The sequence below is a fragment of the Propithecus coquereli genome, unplaced genomic scaffold (genome assembly GCF_000956105.1).
Source record: "Propithecus coquereli isolate 6110/MARCELLA unplaced genomic scaffold, Pcoq_1.0 Scaffold111, whole genome shotgun sequence".
Lineage (NCBI taxonomy): Eukaryota > Metazoa > Chordata > Mammalia > Primates > Indriidae > Propithecus > Propithecus coquereli.
The window spans coordinates 2,232,714-2,259,726 of NW_012135081.1; the positions used below are offsets into that span (position 1 = coordinate 2,232,714).

Sequence of the window (27,013 nt, forward strand, 5' to 3'; positions counted from 1 at the left end):
AAAGATCCTGTCTCTTAAAAAAAAAAAGGTGAATAATGAAACAGAAAAGGGAGACTATTCCACAGCAGATCACAGAAGCCCAAATTAGCTGTAACAGAGGTGATGTGTTGAGTGGGGTGGGTGGGAGAAGGGGGGAGATGAGAAAAGAGAATTGTCTAGCTGCAAATAGTTCTAGGGAAAAAAAAAAAAGATTTGGCGTGGCCTCATAAGAGTTTCAAATTACCTAGTTTAGAGCTTTCATATCAAGTGGTGTTGGGGAGGGGCAAGAGTGTGTGCATGTGAACATGGAGTAGGAAGCCGTGGTAAGATTCAAATTGGAATAACATCACACTCTGTCCTCTACTTTAATGAGGCAGGATTGCAGATGTTTTGGGCTGATGCCAAAAAGGCTAGAAGAATAAAGACAAATATGTGGAAGCACAATATAAAGTTTCATCAACTTTCATACCGGGAGATGGAGCATTTGAGACAGGTATGGGTTAGGGGGAGGCAGATATCCAGAAGTTCATAGTGAGGTAATTACTTTTAATCAAGATCTCAAGGTTTTTTTCTTTCCCTTTCTTGTTTGCCACTGATGAAGCTTTTGCCCTTTGCTGTGAGATCAAAGTATTGAACTAAATGAGGTCATCAGGTTATTTGTAAGAATTGGGTTCATTCAGAGTGTTAGCCCTCCAGAACAGAGCTCCATAGAGTTTCTGGCACACTTCCTGAAAAAAAGTTATAAACACTAAAATCCAATTAGTTTTTGAACATGTAGAAATCTATAAAGAGCCAAAGGGCAGCAGAAAAGTAGTAGCTGATGGTGACTTTACTTTTGAAGTAGAGAGTAAGAATCTAGGACCCATTCTACAGATCATGAAGAATTCACTGAAGGATTTGGTATAATGTCAGGCCCTGTGCTAGACATTATTTGGGATACAAAAGTGAACAAATCAGCTCCGTGTGGCAGCTCATGCCTGTAATCCAATACTTTGGGGAATGCAGGTGGGAGGATTGCTTGAGGCCAGGAGTTCGAGACCAGCCTGGCCAACATAGTGAGACCCCCATCTCTACAAAAAATAAAAAAATTAGCCAGGCCTGCCGGCACACACCCATAATCCCAGCTACTTGGGAGTCTGAGGCAGGAAGATTGCTTGAGTCCAGGAGTTTGCAACTGAAATAAGCTATGATTGCACCGCTGCACTCCAGCCTGGGCAATAAAGCAAGACTGCATATCAGTCGATCAATCAGTAAATGAATACTCCACAACCCCTGCCAGCAAATCAGAGGTTCTGTCCTCAACAAACTTACCATCTTGAAGTAGATAAAAGTAAACTTGGTCCTTTCTGGGCTGTTACAAAAGTTAATTGCACAGTGGGGTGGAGGAATTGTCCATTGAATTAAGAACTTACTTGGGTTAAAACCGCATCTGTGTTTATTTCTGCTTAGTTCCGCCAAGACGTCACCAAGTGTCTTTTCATTGGTATCATTTCCATTCCACCCTTTGCCAACTACCTGGTCTTCTTGCTAATGTGAGTACAGACTTCCATCTCTCCAACATTCTGAAGATACATAGATCTTTTAAACTAAAAATTAAGCAGAACATTTCATTTCAGAAGCTAGGCGGAGGTTATCAAACTCCTGCTCCAGTCTCATTATCCCAAGGTTCATAAAAGCCAGTCAATAAAACCTCGGTTACTGGGACACATAACAGCTGTAAGTGTAGGTGGCCTAGACTCTCCATGTCTCTTAGCTTCCCTGGGGGAAGATAATGACCTTCTCCATCATTCCTAGAGGTAGCAACTCCCTGAGAGGCACAGCAATTTGGGACAAATTTTTTTCTTCCCCAAAAAATGCATTTCGTATTCTGATAACATATCTTTATTATTTCATATCCAAAGATGACATTTCTAAACTGACTTTGCATGTCATTCCAGTTATCTATTGCTGTATAACAAACAACCTTGAAGCTTAATAACATAAAACAACCACCACCATTTTCATGATTTTATGAGTCAAAAATTTGGGCAGGGCTCAGGTGGGTGATTGGTTTTTCTCTTCCATATAGTGTTATCAGAAGTCTCTCAGTGATACTTACCTGCTGAGAGGGTCCACAGTTACTGTTATGTCTGGTGCCTTGGCAGGGAAGGCTGAAAGACTGGAACTGCTGTTAACCAGAGTGCCTATGTGTGGCCTGTTCAGTACGGTGGCCTCAGGGTAATGGGAGCCCAGGGCTCAAGAGTGAGTGTTCCAGTGAATGAGAATCTACATGACCTTTTACAACCTTCTGTTGGAGGTCACAAAGACTCACTTCTGTTCTGTTGAATCAGTTACCCAGACTGAAACAAAGAGAGGACATAGACCTTCCCTTTCCATAAGAGGAGTGCCCGAGAATTTGTGGCCATGTTTTAAAACCACCACACACATGGATAAATGAATTAAAAAACAAGTCGACTATCTTTAACATACTGTATACACGTAAGGACTGTGCTACAGTTAGGTTGTCAGCATCACATATAGTATCCAGTTCTGTCTGCAACTCTGTCCAAAGCAGGTTCTTTCACGTGCTTTAGTTGAAAAGGAGTCATTTTATTATTTATTGCTGCATACCAGGCTATTCTACTTCTTCCTTTCACATCACATTTCAGTAATGTTGCTTGAAATTGTGCTTCAGTGTACCTTTACACCTTGGTTTGGGACTCACTTAAGAAAAAGAACATTGAGGTAGGAAAGCAGGGTCTCCATCCCTTCTTCCTAGTATTCACATTTGCTAAATTCTAGCTCACTTTGAAAGATGCCAGTTTCAGCAAGTGACCTTATAATTCTTTCTCCTTTCAGGTACCTGTTTCCCAGGCAACTACTGATCCAGCATTTCTGGACCCCAAAACAACAAATTGATTTCTTAGATATTTACCATGCCCTCCGAAAGCAGTCCCACTCAGAAATCATTAGTTATTTAGAAAGAGTCATCCCTCTCATTTCTGATGCAGGACTCCAGTGGCATCTGTCAGAAATGTGCACCAAGGTATTTCTCCAATTAGTCCTTTCTTTTATACAAACTAAGAATCTTGTTAAAGCCAGTGCACACTAAAACTAGGTAAGAGGGCTAGAAAGGACCTTTCCTAACATCTGCCAATCTCTTACTTCTGCCAAGATACAGCGTGGTATCCACCCAGCAATACATGATATCTTGGCTCTAAGGAAGTGTTTCTGTAACCATCCTCTGGGCATGAACCAACTCCAGGCTTTGCACATGGTGAGCACTTTGAGGCCTTCTCTTTTCCACAGCCTCACCTTGTTTCAGACCTTTGCATGAGGTAATACTGTTTGCCTTTCTCCCGCTATGTGGTTGTGTCACAGAAAGCCTTGAGCCGGGCCATGCTTCTCACACCCTATCTGCCTCCTCCCTTACTGAGACATCGTTTAAAGACTCGTACCACTGTGATTCACCACCTGGACAGAGCTTTGGCAAAGCTGGGGGTTGCTCAGCTAACTGCTCAAGAAGTAAAATCGGTAAGAGCTTGATTACAGCGTCAACCCTCAACCCTTGGTGGGCTTTTGAGCGGGGAATTGCCCACAGTAATTTTAGTTTATATTTCTTTTCTTGTGGCACTTGAAAAACCAAGGGCACTGCACTTTAGACCTACTGTTTTAGATTATATAGGCCTCTTTGCTTGTCATCTTGTCCACCACTAGTTCAGATTGCCATGGGGAGAGGTTTCACGTGGGGATGAGGTTGTAACTTATTTAAACAAGATTTAGGATTATTTGTGGATTTCTCCTTCCTTGGCATACTCACTCTATGGTTATTAAGGACCATTTCTCTTCTGAGTGGTATAGGCTTGTTATCTTCGTGGCCTGAATTCTACCCATATTGCTGAAGACAGGTGTCGAACTTGGCTGGGAGAATGGCTGCAGATTTCCTGCACCTTGAAAGGTAAGACAAATTTCTGTGGTTATGCCACTAAAATCCAAGTTACTTCTATATTTTATTCTGAGGTTATTTTGGAGTTAATTTTTGAACACGGTGAGACCCTTACTCACATGCCTGCTGCATGCGTCGGCAGGTAAGGAAGTAGATATAAGACAACAGGGCGTAGTGGGGATTGTGGGAACACAAGAGTGCGTGCATGCTAGTCAGAAGCAGATTTTCTCAACCATAGCACTTTCTTGTGGGTCCCTATCCTGGGCTTTATAGGATATTTAGCAATATCCCTGGCCTCTACCCACTAGGTATCAGTCGCACCCCTTCACTCCCAGTTGGGAAAACCAAAAATGTCTCCAGATATTGCCAAATGTCCCAGGATTGAGGGAGTGAGAGGAGAGGGGCAGAATTGTCCCAGTTGAGAAGCCCTGGTCTAAAGGCATTCAAATTCAAAACAGAACACTCTACTGGCTAAACAAAAAGTATCTGCGGGTGGGTGTTGGGCCCTTGGGCCTCCTGTTTAGAACCTTTGGCTAGGTCTTGATGTTTTATAGGTCTTCGGATATGAGGGTAGACCTACTAATCATCCTAGAGCACCAGCTTCTACCAGGAGAATCCCAGGCTGACAATGACTTTTAGTACCATTATCATCGCCAAATTTTCTACTGGTTTCACATGAGAATCAAGGACTAGAGGACAAGTTGATATGAACATATAGGGAAGGAAAGGAAAGCATGCATGCTGGGGCTGAAATGAAGCAGGGAAACTTTGAGAACAATAGCGTATCAATGCCATCCCTCCCTGCACTTGGCTTCCTGCCTCCAGTTTCAAGCCCTATACACCAAGGCAGCAATAAGGCAAATTGTTCCCTAGCTAAACCACTAACACTGATGGTGTTTTCAGAAGCTGAGCTGTCCCTCTTGCTGCACAACGTGGTCCTGCTTTCCACCAACTACCTTGGGACAAGGCGCTGAGTGAACCATCAAGTGGATGGCGTTGTTCTGCAGTCGCATAATATAGCAGTGTGGGACCAAACTGCACTTGTCACAAAGAGTCTGTGTGCACCGTTAAGTGTGTGGGAGGCAGAGGAGCAGGTGCCATGGGCGTCACAGAATGGTACCCATGTGGGATCTACAGACATTCCCTCACCGCTAGAACTGAAACCACCTGTCTTTCCAGGGATGGCGCATGGGCGGTGTCATCTTGTCTCCCTCACAGTTAGCTGGAGCTGGCAGCAGCCTCTGTGCCGGCTTCTATTGTGATGTGTTAAGTTCAGGTCCTAGGAAGTCAGCTTTTGCCCCAGATGGGAATCCTCATTTGGCCTAGACTCATCATTGCCATATTCTTTGTATCTGTGTTGTTTTGTTAAAGAAGTTGTGGCCGGTGAGGAGAACAGCACTTAGCCTGGAGCACTTGCATCCGTGCATGTACTTCAGTGCTCCCCTCAATCCCTTCTGATATGACCAAAAATATGGATATTTTTTATTGTTCTCACTGGCATGGGCTAACCTCTCCTTTTCCTTTTCAAATCCATTGAACACTTTGACTTTTTTTTTTAATGAGTAACTCATGGGGACATTTTAATGGAAAAGATAAAAGGAAGTACAAGTGCTTCTTGACCCCTCCTCCAGTGTTTATGGCCTTCAACCTCCATTGTCTTAATTTCTGGGCTGTAGTACAGCCTCTGTGGATCTTAAAACTCTTTGCTACCTCCACTGTGTTGCAGTGATCTGACTGTATGTAACTGACAGTGGCTGCCTTCTTTGGGCAATGGATCAAACCCATGAGGTACTAATTACTGCCCAGCCCAGGGAGACCAGGAGAGTCTGCATCACGTTAGTAAGTCGGGTTTAGCTTTTGTGCGTGTATCAGTGACCTGTAGTTCTGTAATAACTTATTGTAAATGCATGAAGCACTGTTTTTAAACCCAAGTAAAGACTGCCTGAAACCAGTTGCTGGAAATTACTTATGTATAATCTAATCATTTTACTAAATCTCCTTTTATAAGACTGATACAGCCTAACTAATGGGGATTTAATTATTTGGAATAGAAACTTCTGATGGGATGGAAGTCTTGAAGGAACGAATTTGATCTTACTGGACATTTTATGGTAGTAACTATAGGGAGAATGTCTTATATATAAAATAAATGGGGGCCAGGTATGAGACTTATGCCTATAATCCCAGCACTTTGGGAGGCCAAGGTGGGAGGATCGCTTGAGGTCAAGAGTTCAAGACCAGCCTGGGCAAGAGCGAGACCCTGTCTCTACTAAAAATAGAAAAATTAGCTGGGCATGGTGGCACACGCCTGTAGCCCCAGCTACTTGGGAGGCTGAAGCAGGAGGATTGCTTGAGCCCAGGAATTTGAGGTTGCTGTGAGCTATGATGATGCCACTGCACTCTAGCCTGGGAGACAAGAGTGAGAACCTGTCTCCAAAAATAGATTAAATAAAAGTTAAAGGAATGAGAAACTGGTGGGACCCAAGAGTAGGGGCTACAGAGGGGGCAAAGCTCTAACAGGACAGGAGCAAGTCCTGCTTCAGCTGAAGAGGAACATAAGGGCAGATGAAGCGAGTCTAGCTCTTGGTGCTCCAAAGAGAATATTCTATTTTTCCATCACAAAATGTTCCTATTGTTAACATTAATTCTTAACTGACCTAATTAAATTTTATATACAAAGCTGGACAAGCATCCTTTCTCTAGTAAGTAACTGAATTGTAGCCCACCAAGATAAAGAATAAAACACCATTCTTTTGAATATTTCTTTAATATTACATTTAAATATTCTCTTTAAATACAGCATTATCACAATGTAAAGAACCTAAAGGGCAAAAAAAAAAAAAAAAATGTTTTCAGAGAACCAGACAAGCTTTGGATTCACATTGAAAATACTACTTGTGTACAGTATGTGAGAAAGAATATTGGAAAATAAGAATTGCAGTAATAAGAGTCATTCCTTTTACCTAGGCCTAGACTGAGTGGAACTGAAGCTATCTGCTTCTGTGATCAGAGGCCTAGCTTTCCTAGCAACCATGAGCTAGAATTCTGTCCAACTCAGGTAGCACCAGAAATGAGATGGACTAGGTTATAGAGAGGCCCTTTGCTTGACAAGACAGTTAATGCTAAATGTTAATATTTAGCATTCAACAGTTTAGGATTGGTGTGAGTCAGAATTGCAGAGTTAATGAAGGGATGGACTTAGATTAAGAAATTACAGTTTTTCAGAATATCAAATGTCTCATGGCAATGAGTTTAATAATTACAGATTGATATTCCTGGTTTGATCGCAAAGGCTAATGTGTCCCTTACTGAGCAGCTGGAATCTACTTCTTAGATTAAGCTAGAGCCTTCCTTTGGAGGGAATATGTCGAGCTCATCCTTCCCTTCTGACACAATCTTTCAAAGATTCTTCTCGCCATAGAGCTAAAGTCCCAATTAAGCTTCAGTGCTTGTATTTGAGGGTACCCCTACCAGTAGGGGAGTGTAGCTGAGTTCTGGATAATGTCTACATCTCAGGGACTTACGACTCTCAACTCTGTTTTATGAGGCTAGGGCATGGGGAGAGATAAGGACCTATGTACTTAATTAAGAACTTCCCTTCAAACATAAAACCAAACAAAAACAGGAATGAATAGGAAAGGCAGAATGGGCTGAAAAATGTATCTGTATTAAGCACAAGGCCTTTCAGGCTCAGTTTAAGTTTAGCGATTTTATAGGTAAAATGCTGTGACATACATGAAGATTGCTTTAAGACACCAGGGCCTTCACAGCCCATAAGAAAAGGCTTTATGAGTAAGATAAGTACAGATAGTTATCTCCCCACACACACAAAAGTTTTTCGCTTTTTTCTTTTCTGGTTAATAAGCCATACTGGAAGTGAAGCATGGTATAAAGGGTGCTGGAGAATAGTGTTTTGTTCCTCACTGCCTCCATTTTAACACAGAGGCAGAGATAAATTTGCTAGTTAAAAAAAAAAATCAGTGTTGTTGAATGGAGCAGATCTTGGAAAATAAGCTGGACATAAGGAACAGGAACCGTATCTCCCCTGATAGAGGTAAGAACTGAATTTAACTCAGTTTGAGTTCCATTCTATAGACATCAGAGGTTATAATCAGAACTGGAATCCTTTGGAACGTTAAGAATTTGGCTTCCAATTTTTTTATATCATCAAGATGGAGGGGCCCAACAGACATTTGCAATTCTTGGAGTTGAACTTACACTGGCTTGTAAGAACTCTCTAACCCTGAATACAAGGGTAGATACAGAAAAAAAGAACAGAAACTAGTTGGTGACCTTAGAGTGCCATATCCTACATTCCATTAAAGCTCAGATCTCCCAAAGAGGGAAGAAAACCTGGGTGAAAAAGCAAGCATGGCACAAATAAAGTCATCTTTGCAGACAGCAGCCTGTTCCCGCTGCCTCCTTTGGACACAGTTAACGTTCCACATAGCCCTCCCATGGGATGGGCGAGCCCCAGCCTAGAGCTGCCAGACAGAGCTAGCGTCAGACACGTATGGAAGACTCAAGCTCTGTATACCATATCCCCAGACAATCTAGCTCTTTTTCTCCAAAGGAAAAAGGATGGGGGGCGGGGGGCGGGGAGACAAATAGACAAGTTTAACTCTAGTACCTAAGAACATGTGAAAGAAACAATTCAAGTTACAGACCAGGAATCCCCAGTGTGGGGAACAGGTCAGAGAACACCTAACATGTCAAATAGTAACTTATTTGCCAAACCGGGGGGGTCTGAAAAAGGCAGGTTAAATTTTTATAAATCCTGGAGGTCTTGTACAGAAGCAGAGACCCTTCCACCCCCTCCTCTAGATTCAACCAGGTGACACTGTCAACTGTAGTATTATGACACACAAAAATGGGATATTAGAGTAACCACTGAGAAAAGTGAGCTTGTACCCCACCTGGAGCTCAGGAAAGAAGGGGCTTTGCCATGCTGTTTAAATTCTCACATTCTGGTCCCTACATAAAGAAGAGCTGCTTGAATTACCCAGCTTCTCCTGTGAGATCTAGTTCTTTGTTCCAATGGCCCAGAAAGTTCAGTATTCAGCACTACGCAGGCAGCCTCCTCTGCCCCAAGACTCTATCCCTGGATCAAGCCGGGGCTGGTCTCCTTGGTACTGTTTCCCTTTTAAAAAATACTTGTACAAACACTCCTTTCCCACCCATTCCCCAAAGACCTCAAAAAAATACCATGGGAGCAGCAGCCGCTTCTACAGTTTTGTTTTGAAATGGTGTTAGATAAAATAAGGGAATAAATAGAGAACGGGAGAGGCAGCATCTCCATCCCCACGTCACACTGCCAGAGGGACTTCTAGGGAAGGATCTTCGGAGGGCCGATCCTCACTCTGCTGTGAGGTCTTCTCCACCCCACAGCCCTCTTCGCTGTCTGTGCGGAATGGGATATTTGAGGGGGACCAAGAGGGGCGGAAGTCTTCATTCTCGGGTTCCTCAGGGTTACAATCTTCAGGCAATAGCGCTTCCAGAGTGGATGTTTTCCCCATCTCTGATTTACAGAGGGGAGCTGGGTCTGTGGGGCTACAGGCCATCAGTGAGGTAACAGGGAGAGAGAAGACGCTCAGATCCTTCTCCTTGGGGAAAGAGGCTGGGCCTTCCTCCGTACCAGGCTCTCCTTTCACTCCCAAGACCGGCCTCTGCTCCACCTGATAATAGACCAGGGGCCCACTGTTCAAGTAGGATGGGTTGTTCACCGTGGAGGCAGTTGGGTGGTCTGAGTTCTCGGCAAAACACAGGACAGAGGAGCCTGGGGGCAGCTGAGCCTGGATGAGAATGGGGGCTGTAAGGCCTGGGCACAGCTCTTCGGGAACAGCAAGGGGCTCCTCCAGGATACACACACCCAGACTCTCAATGCTCGAGTCCAGGCTGGCGCTAGAGCCGCTGGAGTCTTCCTCTGCCTTCAGCCGCTCCAGTTCCTCCGCACTCTGCAGGTGCATCACTGCCGTCTCGTTCTCAGCAAGGAACTCCTGGAAGTCCTGCGTCTCAGAGCCCTGTGCTGTCAGGCTGCAGCTGGCGGTGGGGGAGGGCTCCTCGTCTGCAGCTGCCGGGCGGCTCACCTGCCTCTTGCTCTCCAGCTCCAGCTTCATTATGGTGTGGAGGTAATGAGTCCGGACCCGGATCGGATTAAACTCGATGCGCCCAGCCATGTTGCCACAGCCATCCCGGGAGCAGCCACAGGGAAAGGACATGCGATCCACCTGAAGGAGGGGGCAAGGAGGTTGAGGCAAGATGAGACCAACAGATCTTACAATGGAGTTAGAAGACATTAGCTAGCAAACACAGGCAGTGGGATTTGAGGTCTTAGAAGAAGAAAAGCAACCAATTAAAAACAGCATGCAGCGTGAGCTCACAGAGCACTAGATGGTAGTTATCAGACCACTTGCATTTCAGTTCCAGCTCAGCCATTAATTAGTGGTGTGACCTCAAGAGTCATTTCTCTCTAGGGCTTTGTTTCCTCTTCTAAATAAAAATTAGACAAAAATCACACTGAATGGTCTTTCTGGTTAAAAGGTCCAGAAATACCTCTCTGAATGCTGACAGTTCTCACAGAAGAAATTTATGTGCCTCAGAGACTCTTCCGGAACTTACCTGGTTTATTGAGACAACAAAAGGCGGGGGCCCAAGCCTATCGCCTTCTGCAATGACAGGCATGGGAGCGTGAGTGGAAGGTCTTGCTAGTCCAAAGCAATACATTCTGGGGAAACTAAGCAAAGGTGCCTAGAACGCAGATGCAAACAAGTAACGGGCAGCTTTACACCGCCTGTTTGCTTTTCCCCGAGGGTTGAGCGGTTTAGTTCTGAAGCAGTTACCAAGATAATTAACTTACAGACCAGGGATATCTGGAAGGGAGATGCTTTCTACCTCTTTATCTCTCTTTCATATTCCAAACAGGAAAAAAAAAACACACACACACATACCAAAAATTAAAAATAAACATGTACAAATATAGTGTCTTTTTATGATATCAAATTATAGAAATCTCCACACCAGTTCTACCAATTCTTAGGAATGTTCTCCTGTCTATGTGTAACAGAATGATTCATTATGGGACTTCGGTCTGTAAAGCAATGTTTGGCCAGATTTGCTACAGCTATTTGCTACCTAGATAAAAGTAAGAAAAGGTTGGTTAGGAAAAATCCAACCACCAGGACTCAGCATCCACATCCTCAGTATATAAGTTCCAGACAAATTTCATTCTTTGGGATGGTATTGCTGTTTTCAATTGAAACGTGTCTTCTAAACTGTCCCTTGTCAGAAGGCCAACGAGGGGATAATACTTTCTATCTTTCAGGAAACTGGACTCAGGCTCTGCAAGGCCAAGTCCGATCCTGAATTATAGGCTCTGAAAACTTTTGATTCTTACAAAATTGGAGTCGAGGTCCTGTGAATAGTGTCTGCAGAAAGAATCCATAGGGCCACCTCTTTTCTCTGCTTCGTTTTGTGTCAAGGAGTAAGTCAGTATTTAAGGAACAGTTATTAAATGTTAAACATACTAACTCCTGGTCTTCCCTTTGCTGGCAGCTGCCGCTTGTCACCTCTGAGGTGTGAAACACTAAAGAGATAGTAAGTATCTCCACAGCCTAAGATTCCTGTCACGCTGGTTTTCTTTGTTGGTGGAGGAGGGCTGTGAAACTAGGAAGAGTTCACAGCCATGCGGAATCCAGCCCTGGAAGGGCAGCCTCCCACGTTCACTGGCACCCACAGCACACCCCCAGCCATACCATCTCCAGCCAACTTGGACCGACCTGGCATTTAATCCCAGCCTGGCTACAGGCACACGCTTCTGGGTCACAATACAGTCGACAGTCACAACCACACTCTTCCCGCGACAGGCGGATGGCTCGAAGTTCTTGCTTCTCTTCGGCGTCGATGCGGTGGACCCCAGAAGCCCTGAGCAGGGCCCGTCGCCGTTTGGTAGGCAGAGGCTGCAGGAAGAAGTAATCATCCACCTCCACGTTTTCCACATCAATATCTTCATCTGAAACGTCATCCAGTGTCAGGCCATCAGCCTCCACAGACTCCACCGTCCCGTTCTTGGTCAGCTGCCAAGTGACAGGAAAGGTTAGTCTCTTGAGCCCTAGCAACACGAACCTCCCAGTGATCATCTAGAGCAGCACTGTCCGTTGAACTTTCTGCAAAGATGGGACGAACATGTGGCTACTGAGCACTAGAAATGTGGCAACTGAAAAACTGAATTTTAAATTTTATTTAATTTTAATTAAATAGCCATATGTAACTAGTGATTACCACATGGATAGCACAAGTCAAAGCAATAAATCAAGTGGGAAGATAGGAAATTTTATGTGGCATCACCCTGTCAACACAAAGGACATCACCTTTCTGGATCCAAGGGTCTCAAAAATCCATGTCAGGCCGGGCACGGTGGCTCACGCCTGTAATCCTAGCACTCTGGGAGGCCGAGGCGGGCGGATTGTTTGAGCTCAGGAGTTCGAAACCAGCCTGAGCAAGAGTGAGATCCCGCCTCTACTAAAAATCAGAAAGAAATTAATCGGACAACTATATATAGAAAAAATTAGCCGGGCATGGTGGCACGTGCCTGTAGTCCCAGCTACTCGGGAGGCTGAGGCAGGAGGATCGCTTGAGCCTAGGAGTTTGAGGTTGCTGTGAGCTAGGCTGACGCCACGGCACTCTAGCCCGGGCAAAAGAGTGAGACTCTGTCTCAAAAAAAAAAAAAATCCATGTCATCCTCCCTCCTAGATGAGAATCTATTCCCACAAACATACCCTCCATCCCCATACATGTCTCCCTTAATTTAGGCTCACTTGCCTTCTAGCACAGGGAGGAAAAGGTATATGAATGGCTGGTTGTTCCTTCAATATATAGATAACCTTGAAAAACACCCTTCAATTTGTGCCCCATAGAACCCCAAACTACCTTTTGGGAAAAAGGGTATATTAAAGTATAGTGCAAGGCCACCAGGTCTTCACCAGTGAACCTGAATCCCCATAGTGTGAACAATTACCTGTGCATGTACCAAAGAACTTCATTTTATTGGGAAGAGAAAACAAATTATTAACAGCTATCAAAGAACGTCCTCAATTCTGGCCCAGGGCTTAGAAGAAATGTATTCTTTCTCCTTCCTAATCCTTTTTTATTTGACTTCAAAGAAAAGCTGTATGAGAGGTAGGGTGGTATAAATAATACTGAATGTACTGTCTACAGGCAGAAATCTGGGTTCTCTGGGCTGAGATGGCCAAAAAGCCAAGAAGGGAATCTCAGTGGAAGGACAGACTGAAGACAATCTATGGCTGAATGAGTTCTGAAAACTCACTAGAAAATTCAGGTAAAGAAAATGAGGCCTCATAATCCCTGGGGCTCTGGAAGCTGCTAGCAGGAGGAAAGCCAAGTGACTGGAGCCTTTGGTTTATTTCATCAGACAACCTCAGTAGTGCTGGTAAAGGAACAACTCCTGGGAGAGATGTGATGCAACAGACCTGGGTAATAAGCTGCACGCCTGGTTTTTTAGTTTGTTGATGTGTTTCGGGGGGAGGCAGTAGAGAAAGGAAGAGAGAAGTGGGACTTGTGGGGGTTCCCTAGTCTATTATTTCTGTACCAGGCAGGCCAACCACAAGGGGCCTTTCTGTAGACCTTAGGATTGCTCCTGTCTGCGTCACCAGGGTTGGCCTCCTCCTAAGCACCCTCCCTCCTGCTGTCCCCTAAAAGGAAAGAGGTTAGAGATGCAATAGAAAGAAACTCACACAGGTATGAGAATTTAATACATCATGATAGAAATGGCATTTCAAATCAGTAAGGAAAGAGTCTTCTAGTCATTAAATGGTATTGGGACAACTGGATATTCTTTGGGGAAAAAAAGATTCCCAATGATAATGAATTTCAAATGGATAAAAGGCCAAAATACAAATAATAACAATAAAAGTATTTTTAAAATTATAGGTAACTAAAACTGCAAAGCACCAAACAGCTACTAGAACAATCTAAAAGGAAAACAAACATTAGATGACATGAGAGATATGGGGAAAAAAAAATACACACATATATACACATACATATATATATATTTTTTGAGACAGGGTCTTGCTCTGTCACTCAGCTAGAGCGCAGTGGCGTCATCATAGCTCACAGCAACCTCAAACTCCTGTTCTCCAGCGATCTTCCTGCCTCAGTCCTGAGTAGCTGGAGCTACAGGCATGCACCACACCTGGTTATAGAATGCTAAAGATAGAAAAAATTTCTGAGAAAAGAGTAAACCAGGGAAGGTAAAGCAAGGGTTTCCTCTTGACATACAATGATGTATTAGATGCCACCACTGCTGGTGCTCACTAAATATCTTGCTAATAAATAGGAATCCTTGCTAATAATAGAAATAATAAATATCTCAGTCTTGGGTTTGCCTGGCTTTGTCCCTAGAATTCCTATAAGGGAGGGGCATAGAACAGGACAGTATCCTGTTTTGACAGATCATTCCTCTACCAGATTTAGGAGAGAGGAGTTTTCTTCTAGGGAAAGGGAAGAATGCCTTCATTGCAATTGACGAGAACAGTGTTTATTTGCCCAGCTGTTGCTATAGCAGCTGGAAGGTGATAGGGTCAGTGATGGAATTCCTCAAGACAGAAGAAAGGATGCCTGAATGTCAGTCTAGTGAGGAAAACAGGTGTAGGGCTTTAGGAGCAGGCTGAGGGAAATAGACATAGAGCTCTCAAAGAGAGAAAGGAATGAGATCTGGTCAGCCTACACCCTCTGCCACCAGTTCTTCAACTCTGCCACATTCTGATGTGTGTCATCCACAGCCCTGGAAATAATGCAGCCACCTGTTTTAATATGGGTCAGGATGCTTTGGGCCCAGAAGAAACCTGGCCAGGCTTAAAGCAGTGCTAAAGCAAATTTGGATCTAGGAATTCTGGGGAAAATTTTTGAGGACTGTGAAGTGTCAAACAGTACTGATAGCAACTGGGTGGCTATAAAGAGCCATCTGAGTTGGGTCTTCTCCCAGCCCCTTTCTCCTAAACTTGAAGAGCTGGTGCTGTGTATCAGTTGATAGGCACAGTGTTATACAAGTCTACATAACTATTTGATAATGCTGTAGTTTGCACCTACAAGAGCATCACCTAAGCCGGGCACGGTGGCTCACGCCTGTAATCCTAGCACTCTGGGAGGCTGAGGCGGGCGGATTGTTTGAGCTCAGGGGTTCGAAACCAGCCTGAGCAAGAGCAAGACTCCGTCTCTACTAAAAATAGAAAGAAATTAATCGGACAACTAAAAATATATAGAAAAAAATTAGCCGGGCATGGTGGCGCATGCCTGTAGTCCCAGCTACTCGGGAGGCTGAGGCAGAAGGATCGCTTGAGCCCAGGAGTCTGAGGTTGCTGTGAGTTAGGCTAACGCCACAGCACTCACTCTAGCCAGGGCAACAGAGTGAGACTCTGTCTCAAAAAAAAAACAAAAAACAAAATTGGGGTGGGGTAGGGCATGGAGAGGGGGGATTCTAGGAAAGCCATTTTGCTGTATCTGCTAGACTCCCCTGCCAGATGAAAAGAAGGGAATCTCAAACAGATTTGATTCCAAATCTGAGACTTTTCATTAGAAAGATTTGGAATCTCTACATGCCCAGAACAACAGCAAATCAAAAATCAATGAACCTAGATGGTTTCCTACTTTATCTTAGCATATGAAAACACCAAACCCCAGAACCTTTAGGCACCTTCATTTTCTTGGCATGGAGTTTCTCTTCCTTCAGGTGCTCACGAAGAATCTCTCGATGGTTCACCTCCTGCTCTTGAGCAAATTCACAGAGTGTGTAGCTGCGTACGGAGTTATGGCGCTGGGCCATGCCCAGAGAGCTACCACCCTGGCTGGGCACACTAGTGAAACCCTGGCGCCGGGCAAAGTAGTATACAGTCACCTGATCAAAGCGTACATTCTTCCTCCGCAGCTGCTTCTGCCGCTTCAGTATGGATGTGGCTGAGAAGGGAGCACAGACAGGCGTTATTAACCCAGAGACGGCCTGTTTGGAGACTTGGCTCTTTCTCATCCACTAGGCTTTCAACTCTTCTCCAAAATGTGATCCCCATACCTGGAGAACTTTCTAGTATTTTCGAATCATAAATGCACAGTTAGAAGGGACCTTGAACCTCAGCTGGTTCATACCACTGCCTCCAGACTGACTTCACCTAAACTGATGACTACAAAATCTACTTTGAGACCCCAGCTGTGAAGACCTCTGGGTAATCTTTTCAGGATATAACAATCTATAGTTTTACTGTCTAATACAGTAGCTACTAGCCACACATGGCAATTTTAGTTAATTAAAACTAAATAAAATTAAAAATTCAGCTCCTCAGTTACACTGGCCACATTTCAAGTCCTCAATAGCCGCTTATAGCTAATGGCTACATTGGACAATGCAGATGTAGAACACTTTTTTTACTTTTGTTGGGGAGGGGGTGTTTTCTCTGGTGAAAACTGGAAAACCTGCTAGACAAATTCTAAGAAAGCTGTAAAACTGAACATTTCTATCATAACAGAAAATTCTACTGGATAGTATTGATCTATAGCAGGGATGGCAAACTTTTTCTGTAAAGAGCCATTCAGTAAATACTTTAGGCTTTAAGGGCTATGAGGTCTTTGTTGTAACAACTCAACTGTGCCACTGTGGCATGAAAGTAATCATAGACAATGGGTGTATTATCACCATGTTCCAATAAAACTTTATTTATAAAAACAGGCAGTGGGCCAGATTTGGCCTATGAGTAACCCCTGATCTATAGTATCAGACATTCTTTCCAAGAATTAATTGAGCCTTAATTTAAAAATCTGGGCTGGGCACGGTGGCTCACACCTGTAATCCTAGCACTTTGGGAGGCCAAGGCAGGAGGATCGCTTGAGGCCAGGAGTTTGAGACCAGCCTGAGCAAGAGTGAGACCCCATCTCTACAAAAAAATAGAAAATTTAGCTGGGCATGGTAGCACACACCTGTAGTCCCAGCTACTCTCGGAGGCCGAGGCAGGAGGATCGCTTGAGCCCAGGAGTTTGAGGCTGCAGTGAGCTAGGATGAAGCCTGGGCAACAGAGCAAGACTGTCTCAAAAAAAAGATAAAAAAATAAAAAAAATAAATCTGGAGTTGCCCCAGTTGTCTAGGCAGTAAGCATTTATGTCCTGCTATTGCTACAATTTCCTGGAACTGTGTGGGACTCTGGTGGGGGAAGGGTAGAGTCCTGGACTTCTTCTTCAGTCTAATTCAGCCCCATTCTGGGGACCCCAAAACCACAACACAAGTAAAATCAGCTAGAATAAATCAGATTTCAGTTTATGATATTAGAGCAACAAGGTCCTCCAAAGAGCAAAGAAAGATTATGATTGAGGGCAAATCCCCAAACTAGATAGAAGCTCTCTCAAGAGCTGTCATGGGCTCTGATGCTTGGGGAATGTGGGTGCAGGCAGGGAGGGAGCAGCTCACTCACGTGTGAAGCTGGCAGTTGTAGGAGGATTGAGGCTGTCGCAGCTGTCAGCACTGTCACTGCTGGAGATCTCATCATCTGAGTTGGAAACTGATGAGCCCACATCCACATCATCGAACTTCCTCTTGAGACCCGAGCCCGTGAATGCATCCATTGGTTTCAAAGGGGTTTCCTTGGGGAGCCCACCACGTTGGCCCGAAAGCCCCAGCTCACCACCGGCTAGCCAGGTGCATTAGGATTCTGCCCAGGGGGAAAAAGGAATCAGCATTCCTGTCTGAAGCCAGACCCCTCCCAAGTCTATATGCACAGCTCTCTAACTGAAGAAAGCAATCACCTGACCTAGCACTGATGTCTGGTTTCTCATTAGGTCATTTCTCTACTGAGCCAACATTCTCCTACTTTTGTTTCCCTTCAGCCCCTCCAGTCTCAGTCACTCTTACAATAATGAGATGGGTAGCAACAGCACCCTTCCCAGTGGAGGGAAGGCCTTTGGTTCCAATCCAGCTGGGCTCTAAGCTTCATTAACCCAGAGATAACAGTAGCTGTTCTTCTGATCACACAGGAGAGCTCTCCAAGGGACTAGTGGGAGGGACTGGGGATCCAAAGCAGAATTAGGCTGTGCCTAAATCAAGACTAGATCCAATTATTTTTCCTAGTGTTAATACAGCCTGACATTTCCCAAAGTGTGTACTTTAAATACACTAATTCATGGACATTTATAGCTTTCACATGGACAAAGGACTGCTATATCAAAAGAGTTTAGAAAACTGCCTAAGAGGCAAAACCTCTTAGGGGCTCTTAATATATAATACTGATGAGGATGGTGAAGGCTGAGAGAAAACATAGAATTGTAGTGTTTCTGCAAACCTGATTATGGGAACCCACTGTTTGTTCCAAAGCATCTTAGGGGGCAAATAATTCTTGGAACACACTTTGGGAAATACAGCTCCAGGCTCTCAATTTTGAAGGACATCGCAGTCAGGAAAACCCTTTATCTACATCTTCACAAGAATAAAGTATCTCACCAGACTCCTAAAAAGGTCAAATTTGGTACTAAAGAATCTGCATTGGCTTCAAAACCCAGAATCCTTCCCAATTTCATACACTCCATAAAATAGGGCTCATCTGGTTTATCATCATCCCATTCAAGGAAAACCTATCTTTACAATCTTTGCTCTCCGTAAAGAAACCAGCAAGGGGAAAATAGCAAAGAAAGTGACAATCTACTCTGTTTACATCAATATGGCAAGCAGTGTTTTCAACACGCCTTCATAAAACCGAGGAGTATCAGACAGTCCATTTCCCAGGTATAAATCTTTTTCCTTCTCTGCCTTGGGACTTAAGTTCCAGAACGGCATGAATCTGCTCAGCAGAAATGCTGTCAGAGCCAGAGCCATGTGTGATGAGGAAAGAAGCCTCCCTTGCTCTGCCTCAGTAATGCCAGAATCTCCCCAGACTATGATCTCACTAGTTGCTAATTATGCAGCAGGAATAACAACACTGCCCAGAACGACAGGGCTGCATTACTGCAGAGCAGCTACCCAGAATATACTGTGGTGTCAAGAGATGCCTGCTACAGAGTTGTTTTTCTGGACTGTGTCTCTTGGAAGTGATTTGCCTGCTCTTAGATCAGCTCTACAAAGTCAACCAGACTTAATGAGTACTTTATATTTCCTAATCTATCCAGACCTCATCAAATTCTGCATTTAAGTCACAAGATGTACCTAAGAAACCTCAACCATCACAGGTCGCAGACATGCACATTCCTAAAATAAATTTGGCCAGGGAGGAAATAAAAATAATCAAGTACTTGGTAAGAATTATAATTAAATTTAAAAATAAGCCCAAAGTATCAGTTCTGTTCTTCAGGCTACTGATCCATCAGAGGGCACATTCTTAGGACACTGTAAGAATTGAGAAAGCCCCGGGCTCTTTATGGGTTAAGATTTTAGCTAGGTTTAACACATTAACTGCCATGTGAGTTGTATTTAACTCATGCTAGTTTTGAGCCCAGGGCCTCATGAAGCATATGTAACTCACACGTCTCTTTGGCTTAGGAGCCGCTTGAACTATTTTTCAAGTTGCATATAACTCATGCACAGAAAACAATAAAAAAATCACAAATTTTTCATTAAATTAGAAAGAATCATTTTGCTTTTGAGGTTTTTATTCTATTTTTGCAATAAAACACCGTGGCTCCAAGGAAAAAAAAATTTTTTTCTACCGTGGCAGTCAACGTGTTAAAGGTACCTATCAACAAATTTCTCATTCTATTCTACTGTGGGGGGAGGGGGAACCCCTTGTAATTGAGGACTTATGTGTGTAGGATGAAAAAAAGACATAGATTAATGTTGACCACTGAATTTAATTTTCCTCCTCAATAAACACCTTATCAACCACATGCGAAATCAGACTGAGCCGAAAATCTGCTTTCTCAGAAAGGGCTTAAGTCCCATTTCAGTTTGAACTGAGCTCCAGTTAGTGCTGCTACTAGACAAGTGGCTTTTTCCTTGGTCTGGAAACATCAGGGATTTATGACTGGAAGCAAATGTGCACTCCTGTGGTTTCCTCAGGTGTCCCTTTGCTTCTGGTAGTATGGGTTTCCTTTGAATATTTCTCTTTAGGCCCCACATAAGCCTGGGTCTGGTCCAAAATCATCTTTGTTACTAAAACTCTCCATTGTCTTAACCCAACTGCCCTCAGGAGTAGCGCTTCTCTTTAGGTTACTTTTTGTGCACTTGGGTGCAGTAAGGATTGCTGGTTGCTGGTTCCATTCTCCTTTTATTCTGTGTCTGCCCCACTTTTACTTCTAGAATAGTGGTTTCTGGGCAATGACAGGAGGTAGGTAAGGAGAAAAAAAGAAAAAAGATATGACACCTAGGGGAAAACTATTTTCCTTAAGCCGTCTGAGAGTAATCAGAATCTACGGCTATAGGTGTACCTAACGTGCATGTTGACCTATGATCTAAGCATTCCATTAACTTTGATGGCACTCAGGAAAATCCTCAAGGAGACTCCACTGCTCTAGCTCTCTTCACCCTATCCAGCCTCTGTTAGCATCACTTTCTTTGACATTAACTCCATTATTTTTTTAAAATCCATTTGTTATGTCCTGATAACGAATATAAGTTTAAATTTCAACCCAGTTCTCCCTGTCCCACTCTCTTGTGTGAACTTGACTTTTAGATAAAGATGTTCACTGGGCATCAAGAACAAACCTCCCATCCACTTCCATAGTGTCCTGAAGAAATCTTTCTTTGCAATAGTAACAACTAGAATAGGTTCCATACTTTTCAATTCATCAAATTAATCTCCTTTCAAACCACAACTAGAAATTAGTCATTCCTACCTCTCTAAACTATTCATTGTAGAGGATCAGTGCCTCTGTTCAGGAGATATACTTATATGTTATACTCCAGGCACTTACCCATACAGAAGTAAGTAATCAAGGTGAGCCTGGAAATATAGGTCAAAACTGACAGTTAATTGTCAAAATGACCAACTCAAACAACAAATGGTTTTGGAGAAAATAATGCAACCCTCTATAAAAGCTTTTAAATGCCAGTGAAATGAAAGGTCAGCTGACACTTTCTGGCTACATGCCTTATGTTCCTTTCTGAAGTGATTCTAGCTGAACATTTCCCAAAGGTATATGAAACAGTTCAGATCCAGAGCGTATAAAAGACATGAGGCTAACACCAAATAAAACAGATCTACCAGCATGTGTGTATTTTAGTACTAGATCTAAGTTTTTTCAGGCCTGTAAGGATTCCTCTAACCACCAAAACAAACACATTTTAAAAAGCCAGCATATGTGAGCCTAGCAAGAGGGCCTGCCCAGGAATAATTCTGTGGAAGAATGTATTTGCAAAGTTTAGGTAATGTAAGCCTCTTTTTAAAATGAGTCCAAAATAATAAGACAAGGTACATCTCACAGGAGAAAGCCTCTCCACTCAACGGGAACCTAACCTGCTTAAAGGTCAAGGGACCAAAATCTCTAGTAAGATCGGCAGGGCTCCCATCTGTAGCTGGGTTAGAGGAAGGAAGGCTTGCTGCTAAGTGTTATGATAAACCTGAATAAGATGACCTGCCCTGTTTCTCCTTTTACAAGATACTGTGGTTGATTCTCAAATACTATGAATTTCATAGATGCATGTCCTTGTGATCACTAGGATCATGAACTTATCATGCACTCAAGAGAAACGCTCCAGTTGAAGAGAGGTATTTAAAGAAAACCCTCCACTCACTCCTACTCCCCGGTTTTTACCCATTCACTAACAAAAGGTTAGAATTTGGTTTTCCATGTCTAAACTACCATCGTATGGAGGACACAAGATCTTTGTGGGAGAACTGGAACATGATGCTGCATTAACTCTCAAGGATATCCAGTCATTTATAACTCTGGCACACACCAACATCCTGGCTTTGGAGATTTGCAAGATAGAAAGCCAGTAAAAAAAAAGGAAAAATCTGAATCAACTATGGATTTATCTTGAAAACTGCAGGACAAGGGGACAGTGTTATCTTTTGGGAATAACTTCTAATATTTCATATTGAAGAACGGTTTGTGTATCACATTGCCACTCTAAAACCCTTTTAAAAGGATGAATCAAGAAAACAGCACTAAAAGAGACGGATGGTAGTAGGCTGCGTGTTTGGGCCTGTGAAAAGATCAAGCTAGCAACCAGGGCAAGTGATGCTTTCATTTTCCCACACAACGCCGGAAAAATGGGAGACATCTGGAACCGGAGCTTAAGGGACATGTCAAGTCACCAGTTCCCTTTAACGAACACCCCTGCTGAATCCTTCGGCTCTCGGCCCATTTCGCTCAGATTCCTGCTAACCTTCCCGCTCATTCTAATCATCTGCAGCCCCTACCCAGCCTTCCTCATCCCTTCCTGCCTGCTACTCACAAATTCCCAACCACTCCTCCCACATTTTCCTCTGTACCCCCTCCCCTTCCTTCACTTTCCTCCATCCTACATCATTATCCACTCCATTCCGAACTCAACCATCATCCGCAATCCTGCTGGCTTCCAAGCCGCCCATCGGTGTCCCCCGAGCTGCCCCCGCAGTCCAGGCCCGCGTCCTCGGTGCCCCTCGCTCCCACGCCTCTTCTCGACTCCGTCCCTTCCCAGCGGCACTCTAGCTCCCCGCCCCCCCGCCCCCGACCGCTCGCGTCCGAGTCTCCCTCATTTCTGACCCCTCCATCTGCACGGCTCTGGGCTTGACCACTCCTCCACAGCCGCCCGAGGGCCGATCCCGAGAAAGGACGAGGCGGCACCCTCCGCCCCGCACCCCCAGGCCCATTACCGGCCCCGCCGCAGCTGCCTCCTCCAGTGATGGTCTCTGCCGCCCCCGCTGCCGCCGCCGCCCTAGCCCGGGTAGGAAGGAGGGAGGATCGAGCGAGTCCCGGGCCCCGCGGCGACGGTCGGGGAGCTCCCAGGGCGGCAGGGCGGGGAGGGAGGATGGGTGTGCAGGACGGCCGGCAGGCGGCGTGGGGCGGGCGGCTCCGGCAACTCGGGCGGCCCCGGCAGCAGACGCCCAGAACCGCCCCGGCTCCGGCTAACAATAGGCTCCGGCCGCAGCGCTCCGGCTCTTATAGGCGCCGGGACGTCCTGGCCGAGCCCCGGGGCAAGCTGGGAAATGGAGTCTACGTGCCGGCCCCACGCCCAACGGCATGCCGGGAGTTGGAGGCGGTGATTGCCGCAAAGCCGAAGCCCGCAGGCAAACAGGCTTCGGAGGCTGCGGCTCTGCTGTAGCGGACCCTGGGAAAGCGTGTTTGGTGCCGCTGCAGTCTTTTGAAAAGGAAGAAAATAGACCCTCAGCTACGATCTCCCGTGACTAAAAGAATTCTCCTCTAAAGCCCCCCTTTTCCTTTCGCCAGGATCACACTCCCATGTCTAAGGAATATGGTCCCCCTTCTCCTTGGTCATGGGGTCTTAAGTCTTCAGCTACATGACTTGTTGCAGCCTGCCCAAGTTATAAAGAAGAAAATACAAGAAATATCTTGAGTGATCTACTTATACGATGGACTGATTGGGTGGTTTCTTTCAAAAAAATTTTTTTTACCATGATCTTGATCTTTGAAACCTTGCAACCCATTCTTAAGATGAGTAAAACAAAGATTGAAAAGCCAAAAGTTATATGTGATTTGTCAAGGACACATGTCCTTGGTTTCTTCTGTCTTTCCCTTGACCTATAAGGCTCTGCAAGATCTAGTGCAAGGTGCATCCTCTTGTCCCACCTCTCTGTCATCTTGTTTCCTTTTACTTTCCCCCTCCCCTAGTCTGCTTCAGCACACTGGCACAGTGGCCTCCTTGCAGTTCCTTCAACAGGACAATCATGCTCTTGCCTCAAGACCTTTTGCCTGGAGCACTCTTCTACCAGCTAGCCACATACTTACTCCCTCACTTAGCTTAGTACCTGCTCAAATGTCCCCATATCAGAGAGCTCCCCTAACCATTATTTCTAAAATAATGCTTCTCCATAGTCTCTATCCTCTTGCCATATATATATATATATATACATATTCCCTTTTTTTGAGACAGGGTGTCAGTTGCCCCAGGTAGAGTGCAGTGGCATCATCATTGCTCACTGCAACTTCAAACTCCTGGGCTCAAGCGATCCTCCTGCCTCAGCCTCCCAAGTACCTGGGACTACAGATGCACACCACCAGCTGGCTAATTTTTTCTACTTTTTTTTTTTTTTTTGTAGAGAACGGGTCTTGCTCTTGCTCAGGCTGGTCTTGAACTCCTGGGCTAAAGTGATTCTCTTGCCTCAGCCTCCTAGAGTACTAGGATTATAGGCGTGAGCCACTGCGTTCAGCCCCCTTGCTGCATATTTCTTCTTAGCAACACCATTTGACATATTTGTTTTCCAGTTTTCTCTGACTTGACTAAATTCTCTAAGAGCAAGGAACTGTTTGTTTACTGTATCCTCAGCACACAATACAAAGTCTGGTATTTGACATTTAGGAGCACGGTAAGTATTTATTGGATAATTGGATGGACAGCAAGATTTAAATTCAGGTTAAGCTGGTTCCAAATCCTGGTGCATTTTTCAGTGCAACTAAGAAACAATGAAGCCAGATGTACCGGCTACCAAGCCATCTCAGCTTTAGAATTAAGAGAGGTTGGATGGTTTGGAAAAAAATGCCAAAAATTCCAGTTCTCTCCCCTAGGTGATATCAGAGACTCCAAAATGCTAGGAAATAACACTGTGAAATGAAAAAGCAGCAGAGCACAAAAAAGCAATCCTCAGGGTACCATGCAGTGGATTGCCTCCCTATCTGCTGAAATTTAGAGGTGATATAATACATGACCAAGGGCATGGATCCTGGAGCCAGACTGCCTGAATATAAACCCCAATTTCTCCACTCACTGGTGGTGTGACCCTGGCAAGGTACATAACTTTTCTGCCTTAGCTTCCTCATCTGTAAAATGGGGATAACAGTATGTATCTCAGGGTTTTGTGAAGATCAAATAGCTGATATGTTGTAAAATGTTTACAATACAGTCAGTGCCGAGTAAATGTTAGCAATTTTTAATCATAAATATTCTATTCAGTTGTGCAAAAGGTTCCATTCATGATTCTGTTCTTCCTAGACGTAGAGAAGACAAAAAGAGAAGGCTGTCTTAGACCACTCTGTAGAATCAGTAAGCTGAGTAACAAAAAAACCAGCCTAATGGCCACGCTGAGCAGGCTGAAAAAGTGTCTCTTATGTCTACAAGTCCAGAGTTTCAGAAATCATGGAAATTTGTCAGGGTACCATCAACCCCAATGCCAGAGCTTTGTTGGTTGATGCCACCATATTAGAAGATAGCCAAACCAAGGTTGGCACATCCTTTAAGAAGATAGTGGAATTCAATTTGGCAATAAGCTCTTCATCAGTTAAAAGATCATCTGGATGTCTAACAAACATCACAACTACTCATCATAAAATCACTTATTCACCATATTTCATTGTTATGATACAATCACTAAGCAAATTACTACAGTGGTGCCAGTTTACCCATAACAACTATAATTCTGCTTCTAGCCTAAGCAGGGCCTATGGAAGGCAGAGGTCAGGTGGCAGCTGTTCAGGAAGCTGAAGTGCAATATAATAAAAACTACAAAGAATATAAAACTACATATTATTACATTAATAATATTAGATGTCCAATTCTAAATGTCACTGCTTTGTTCCAGACCATGCTGCAACTTATGTATGGACCAGCTCGGAATGCAAAAATCACAGACAGGTGGTCTGTTTTAGGGGCAAAAAAATCAAAGAATAGGAAGAAAAGACATAAGACCTAGAGTAGGCACTGCAAATAGCAGCCACAGATGAAAACCACAGGTCAGTCCTAGGCAGTGTTTATGTCAGTGTTACAGTTAGGTCTGCTTGCGGAAGTGATCTTGTAATTAGTAGTGTTTTTAGTTTACTGAATAACTGAATAGGTGTACAGTATTCAGTACAAAATAAAATTGTGTTTTATACTCATTATCCCTTTTAATCTCTCCAACAACTTTATCAATTAAGTATTTATTATCTCCTTTTTAAGATGATAAAATTGAGGCTTGTGAGATTTTGTCCAAGGTCACATCCAGGAAGAGCAAGATCTGGGATTTGAACACAGGCCTCCCGGACACCAAAATATATACTGTATCGACTATCCTTTACCACCAAAAGATAAATAAGAATACACTCCCCAGAGAGGTGAAAATAATAGGACAGAGGATATTATGTGCTGAACTTCTTAGAGAAAAAGAGTTAAGATGAAAATCTAAGGCATTGTATTTGTTTTTCTGAAAAGGAACCTATAGATTTAGCCCAAAGCTGTATATTATTTCACTAATTTACATTATATTCCAGATCTAGAGAGACAGGCACCTCTTTGTAAATAATTCCACACTAACAGAAATAGATCAGTATGTGTAAATCTGGGAAAAAGAGAATACCACAGCAATTTGAAAGGCACAAACAGCAAAAAAGCTGTATAAATGGCATCAAGGAAAGTTTCAAAAAGGATATACACAAAGTTATTTAAATATGTGCATAATACACACATACACACACTCCATTTATAAAAGCAAAGTAACGGCAAGGTTTGAGGGTAGCGTGCAGGGTGGTGAATTTAGAAAGGGCAAGCTTAAGCTCAAGGAGGTGAATGAAAGTCTGAAGCAAGGTTATAAAGATGTCTAGGGTAGGATATTAACTAAATCCTTAAATGAAAAATCAGACATGAAAACTCAAGAAGAAAACAAGAATCTGTAGTGATTAAAAGGAGGAATGTGTACATCATCTTAAGCAAATCTAATTATGTAAACATAGATTCACATAATAGGTAAACCACTTATAACTCATGTACCAAAAGATAACATACAGTACAAAATAGTATAATAAGACAATAAATATTATTTTTAATAGCAAGTTCCCTTATAATTGACATTAATCCAATTGAAAACTTTAATTCACATACAACTTTTTTTTTTTTTTTTTTTTTTTTTTTGAGACAGAATCTCACTCTATTGCCCAGGCTAGAGTGCCGTGGCTTCAGCCTAGCTCACAGCAACCTCAAAGTCCTGGGCTCAAGCGATCCTTCTGCCTCAGCCTCCCGAGAAGCTGGGACTACAGGCATGTGCCACCATGCCCGGC

The 27,013-nt window shown here is 43.8% G+C and overlaps 2 protein-coding genes across 4 annotated transcripts in view; one reads left to right on the plus strand and one right to left on the minus strand.

Annotated features, from left to right (window-relative positions):
- Positions 1-5,867, plus strand: part of LETMD1 (LETM1 domain containing 1) — an 8,837-nt gene extending 2,970 nt beyond the window's left edge. Inside the window, exons 3-9 of one of the 2 annotated variants that reach the window (XM_012653377.1) lie at positions 357-472; positions 1,429-1,511; positions 2,818-3,004; positions 3,134-3,235; positions 3,340-3,492; positions 3,820-3,916; positions 4,808-5,867. In XM_012653377.1, coding sequence (XP_012508831.1) covers positions 357-472; positions 1,429-1,511; positions 2,818-3,004; positions 3,134-3,235; positions 3,340-3,492; positions 3,820-3,916; positions 4,808-4,878 — 809 coding nt within the window. In that variant the 3' untranslated portion in view covers positions 4,879-5,867. The remainder of the gene's footprint in view (positions 1-356; positions 473-1,428; positions 1,512-2,817; positions 3,005-3,133; positions 3,236-3,339; positions 3,493-3,819; positions 3,917-4,807) is intronic. The other variant, XM_012653385.1, reaches the window with a different exon arrangement.
- A 785-nt stretch (positions 5,868-6,652) lies between these two features.
- CSRNP2 (cysteine-serine-rich nuclear protein 2) lies at positions 6,653-23,018 on the minus strand. Of its 2 annotated transcripts, none has more exons than XM_012653398.1 (5): positions 22,684-23,018; positions 17,374-17,610; positions 15,615-15,874; positions 11,680-11,976; positions 6,653-10,131 (listed from the first exon to the last, which is right to left on the minus strand). In XM_012653398.1, the coding sequence occupies exons 2-5, from the start codon at positions 17,522-17,524 to the stop codon at positions 9,211-9,213; spliced, it is 1,629 nt and encodes a 542-aa protein (XP_012508852.1). In that variant the 5' UTR covers positions 17,525-17,610; positions 22,684-23,018; the 3' UTR covers positions 6,653-9,210. The 2 variants fall into 2 exon arrangements, with proteins under 2 accessions (XP_012508852.1, XP_012508859.1); XM_012653405.1 differs by having other exon boundaries at positions 22,574-23,001.
- Between the last annotated feature and the right edge of the window lie 3,995 nt (positions 23,019-27,013).

Excerpts from the sequence above, each read along its gene's own strand:
- CSRNP2 (XM_012653398.1), bottom strand. The coding sequence starts at position 17,524 with ATGGATGCATTCACGGGCTCGGGTCTCAAGAGGAAGTTCGATGATGTG. Across the intron at positions 11,977-15,614 it reads TCCATGCCAAGAAAATGAAG|CTGACCAAGAACGGGACGGT; the intron begins GTGCCTAAAGGT and ends GTCACTTGGCAG. Across the intron at positions 10,132-11,679 it reads AGGCTGGGATTAAATGCCAG|GTGGATCGCATGTCCTTTCC; the intron begins GTCGGTCCAAGT and ends CCCCTCCTTCAG.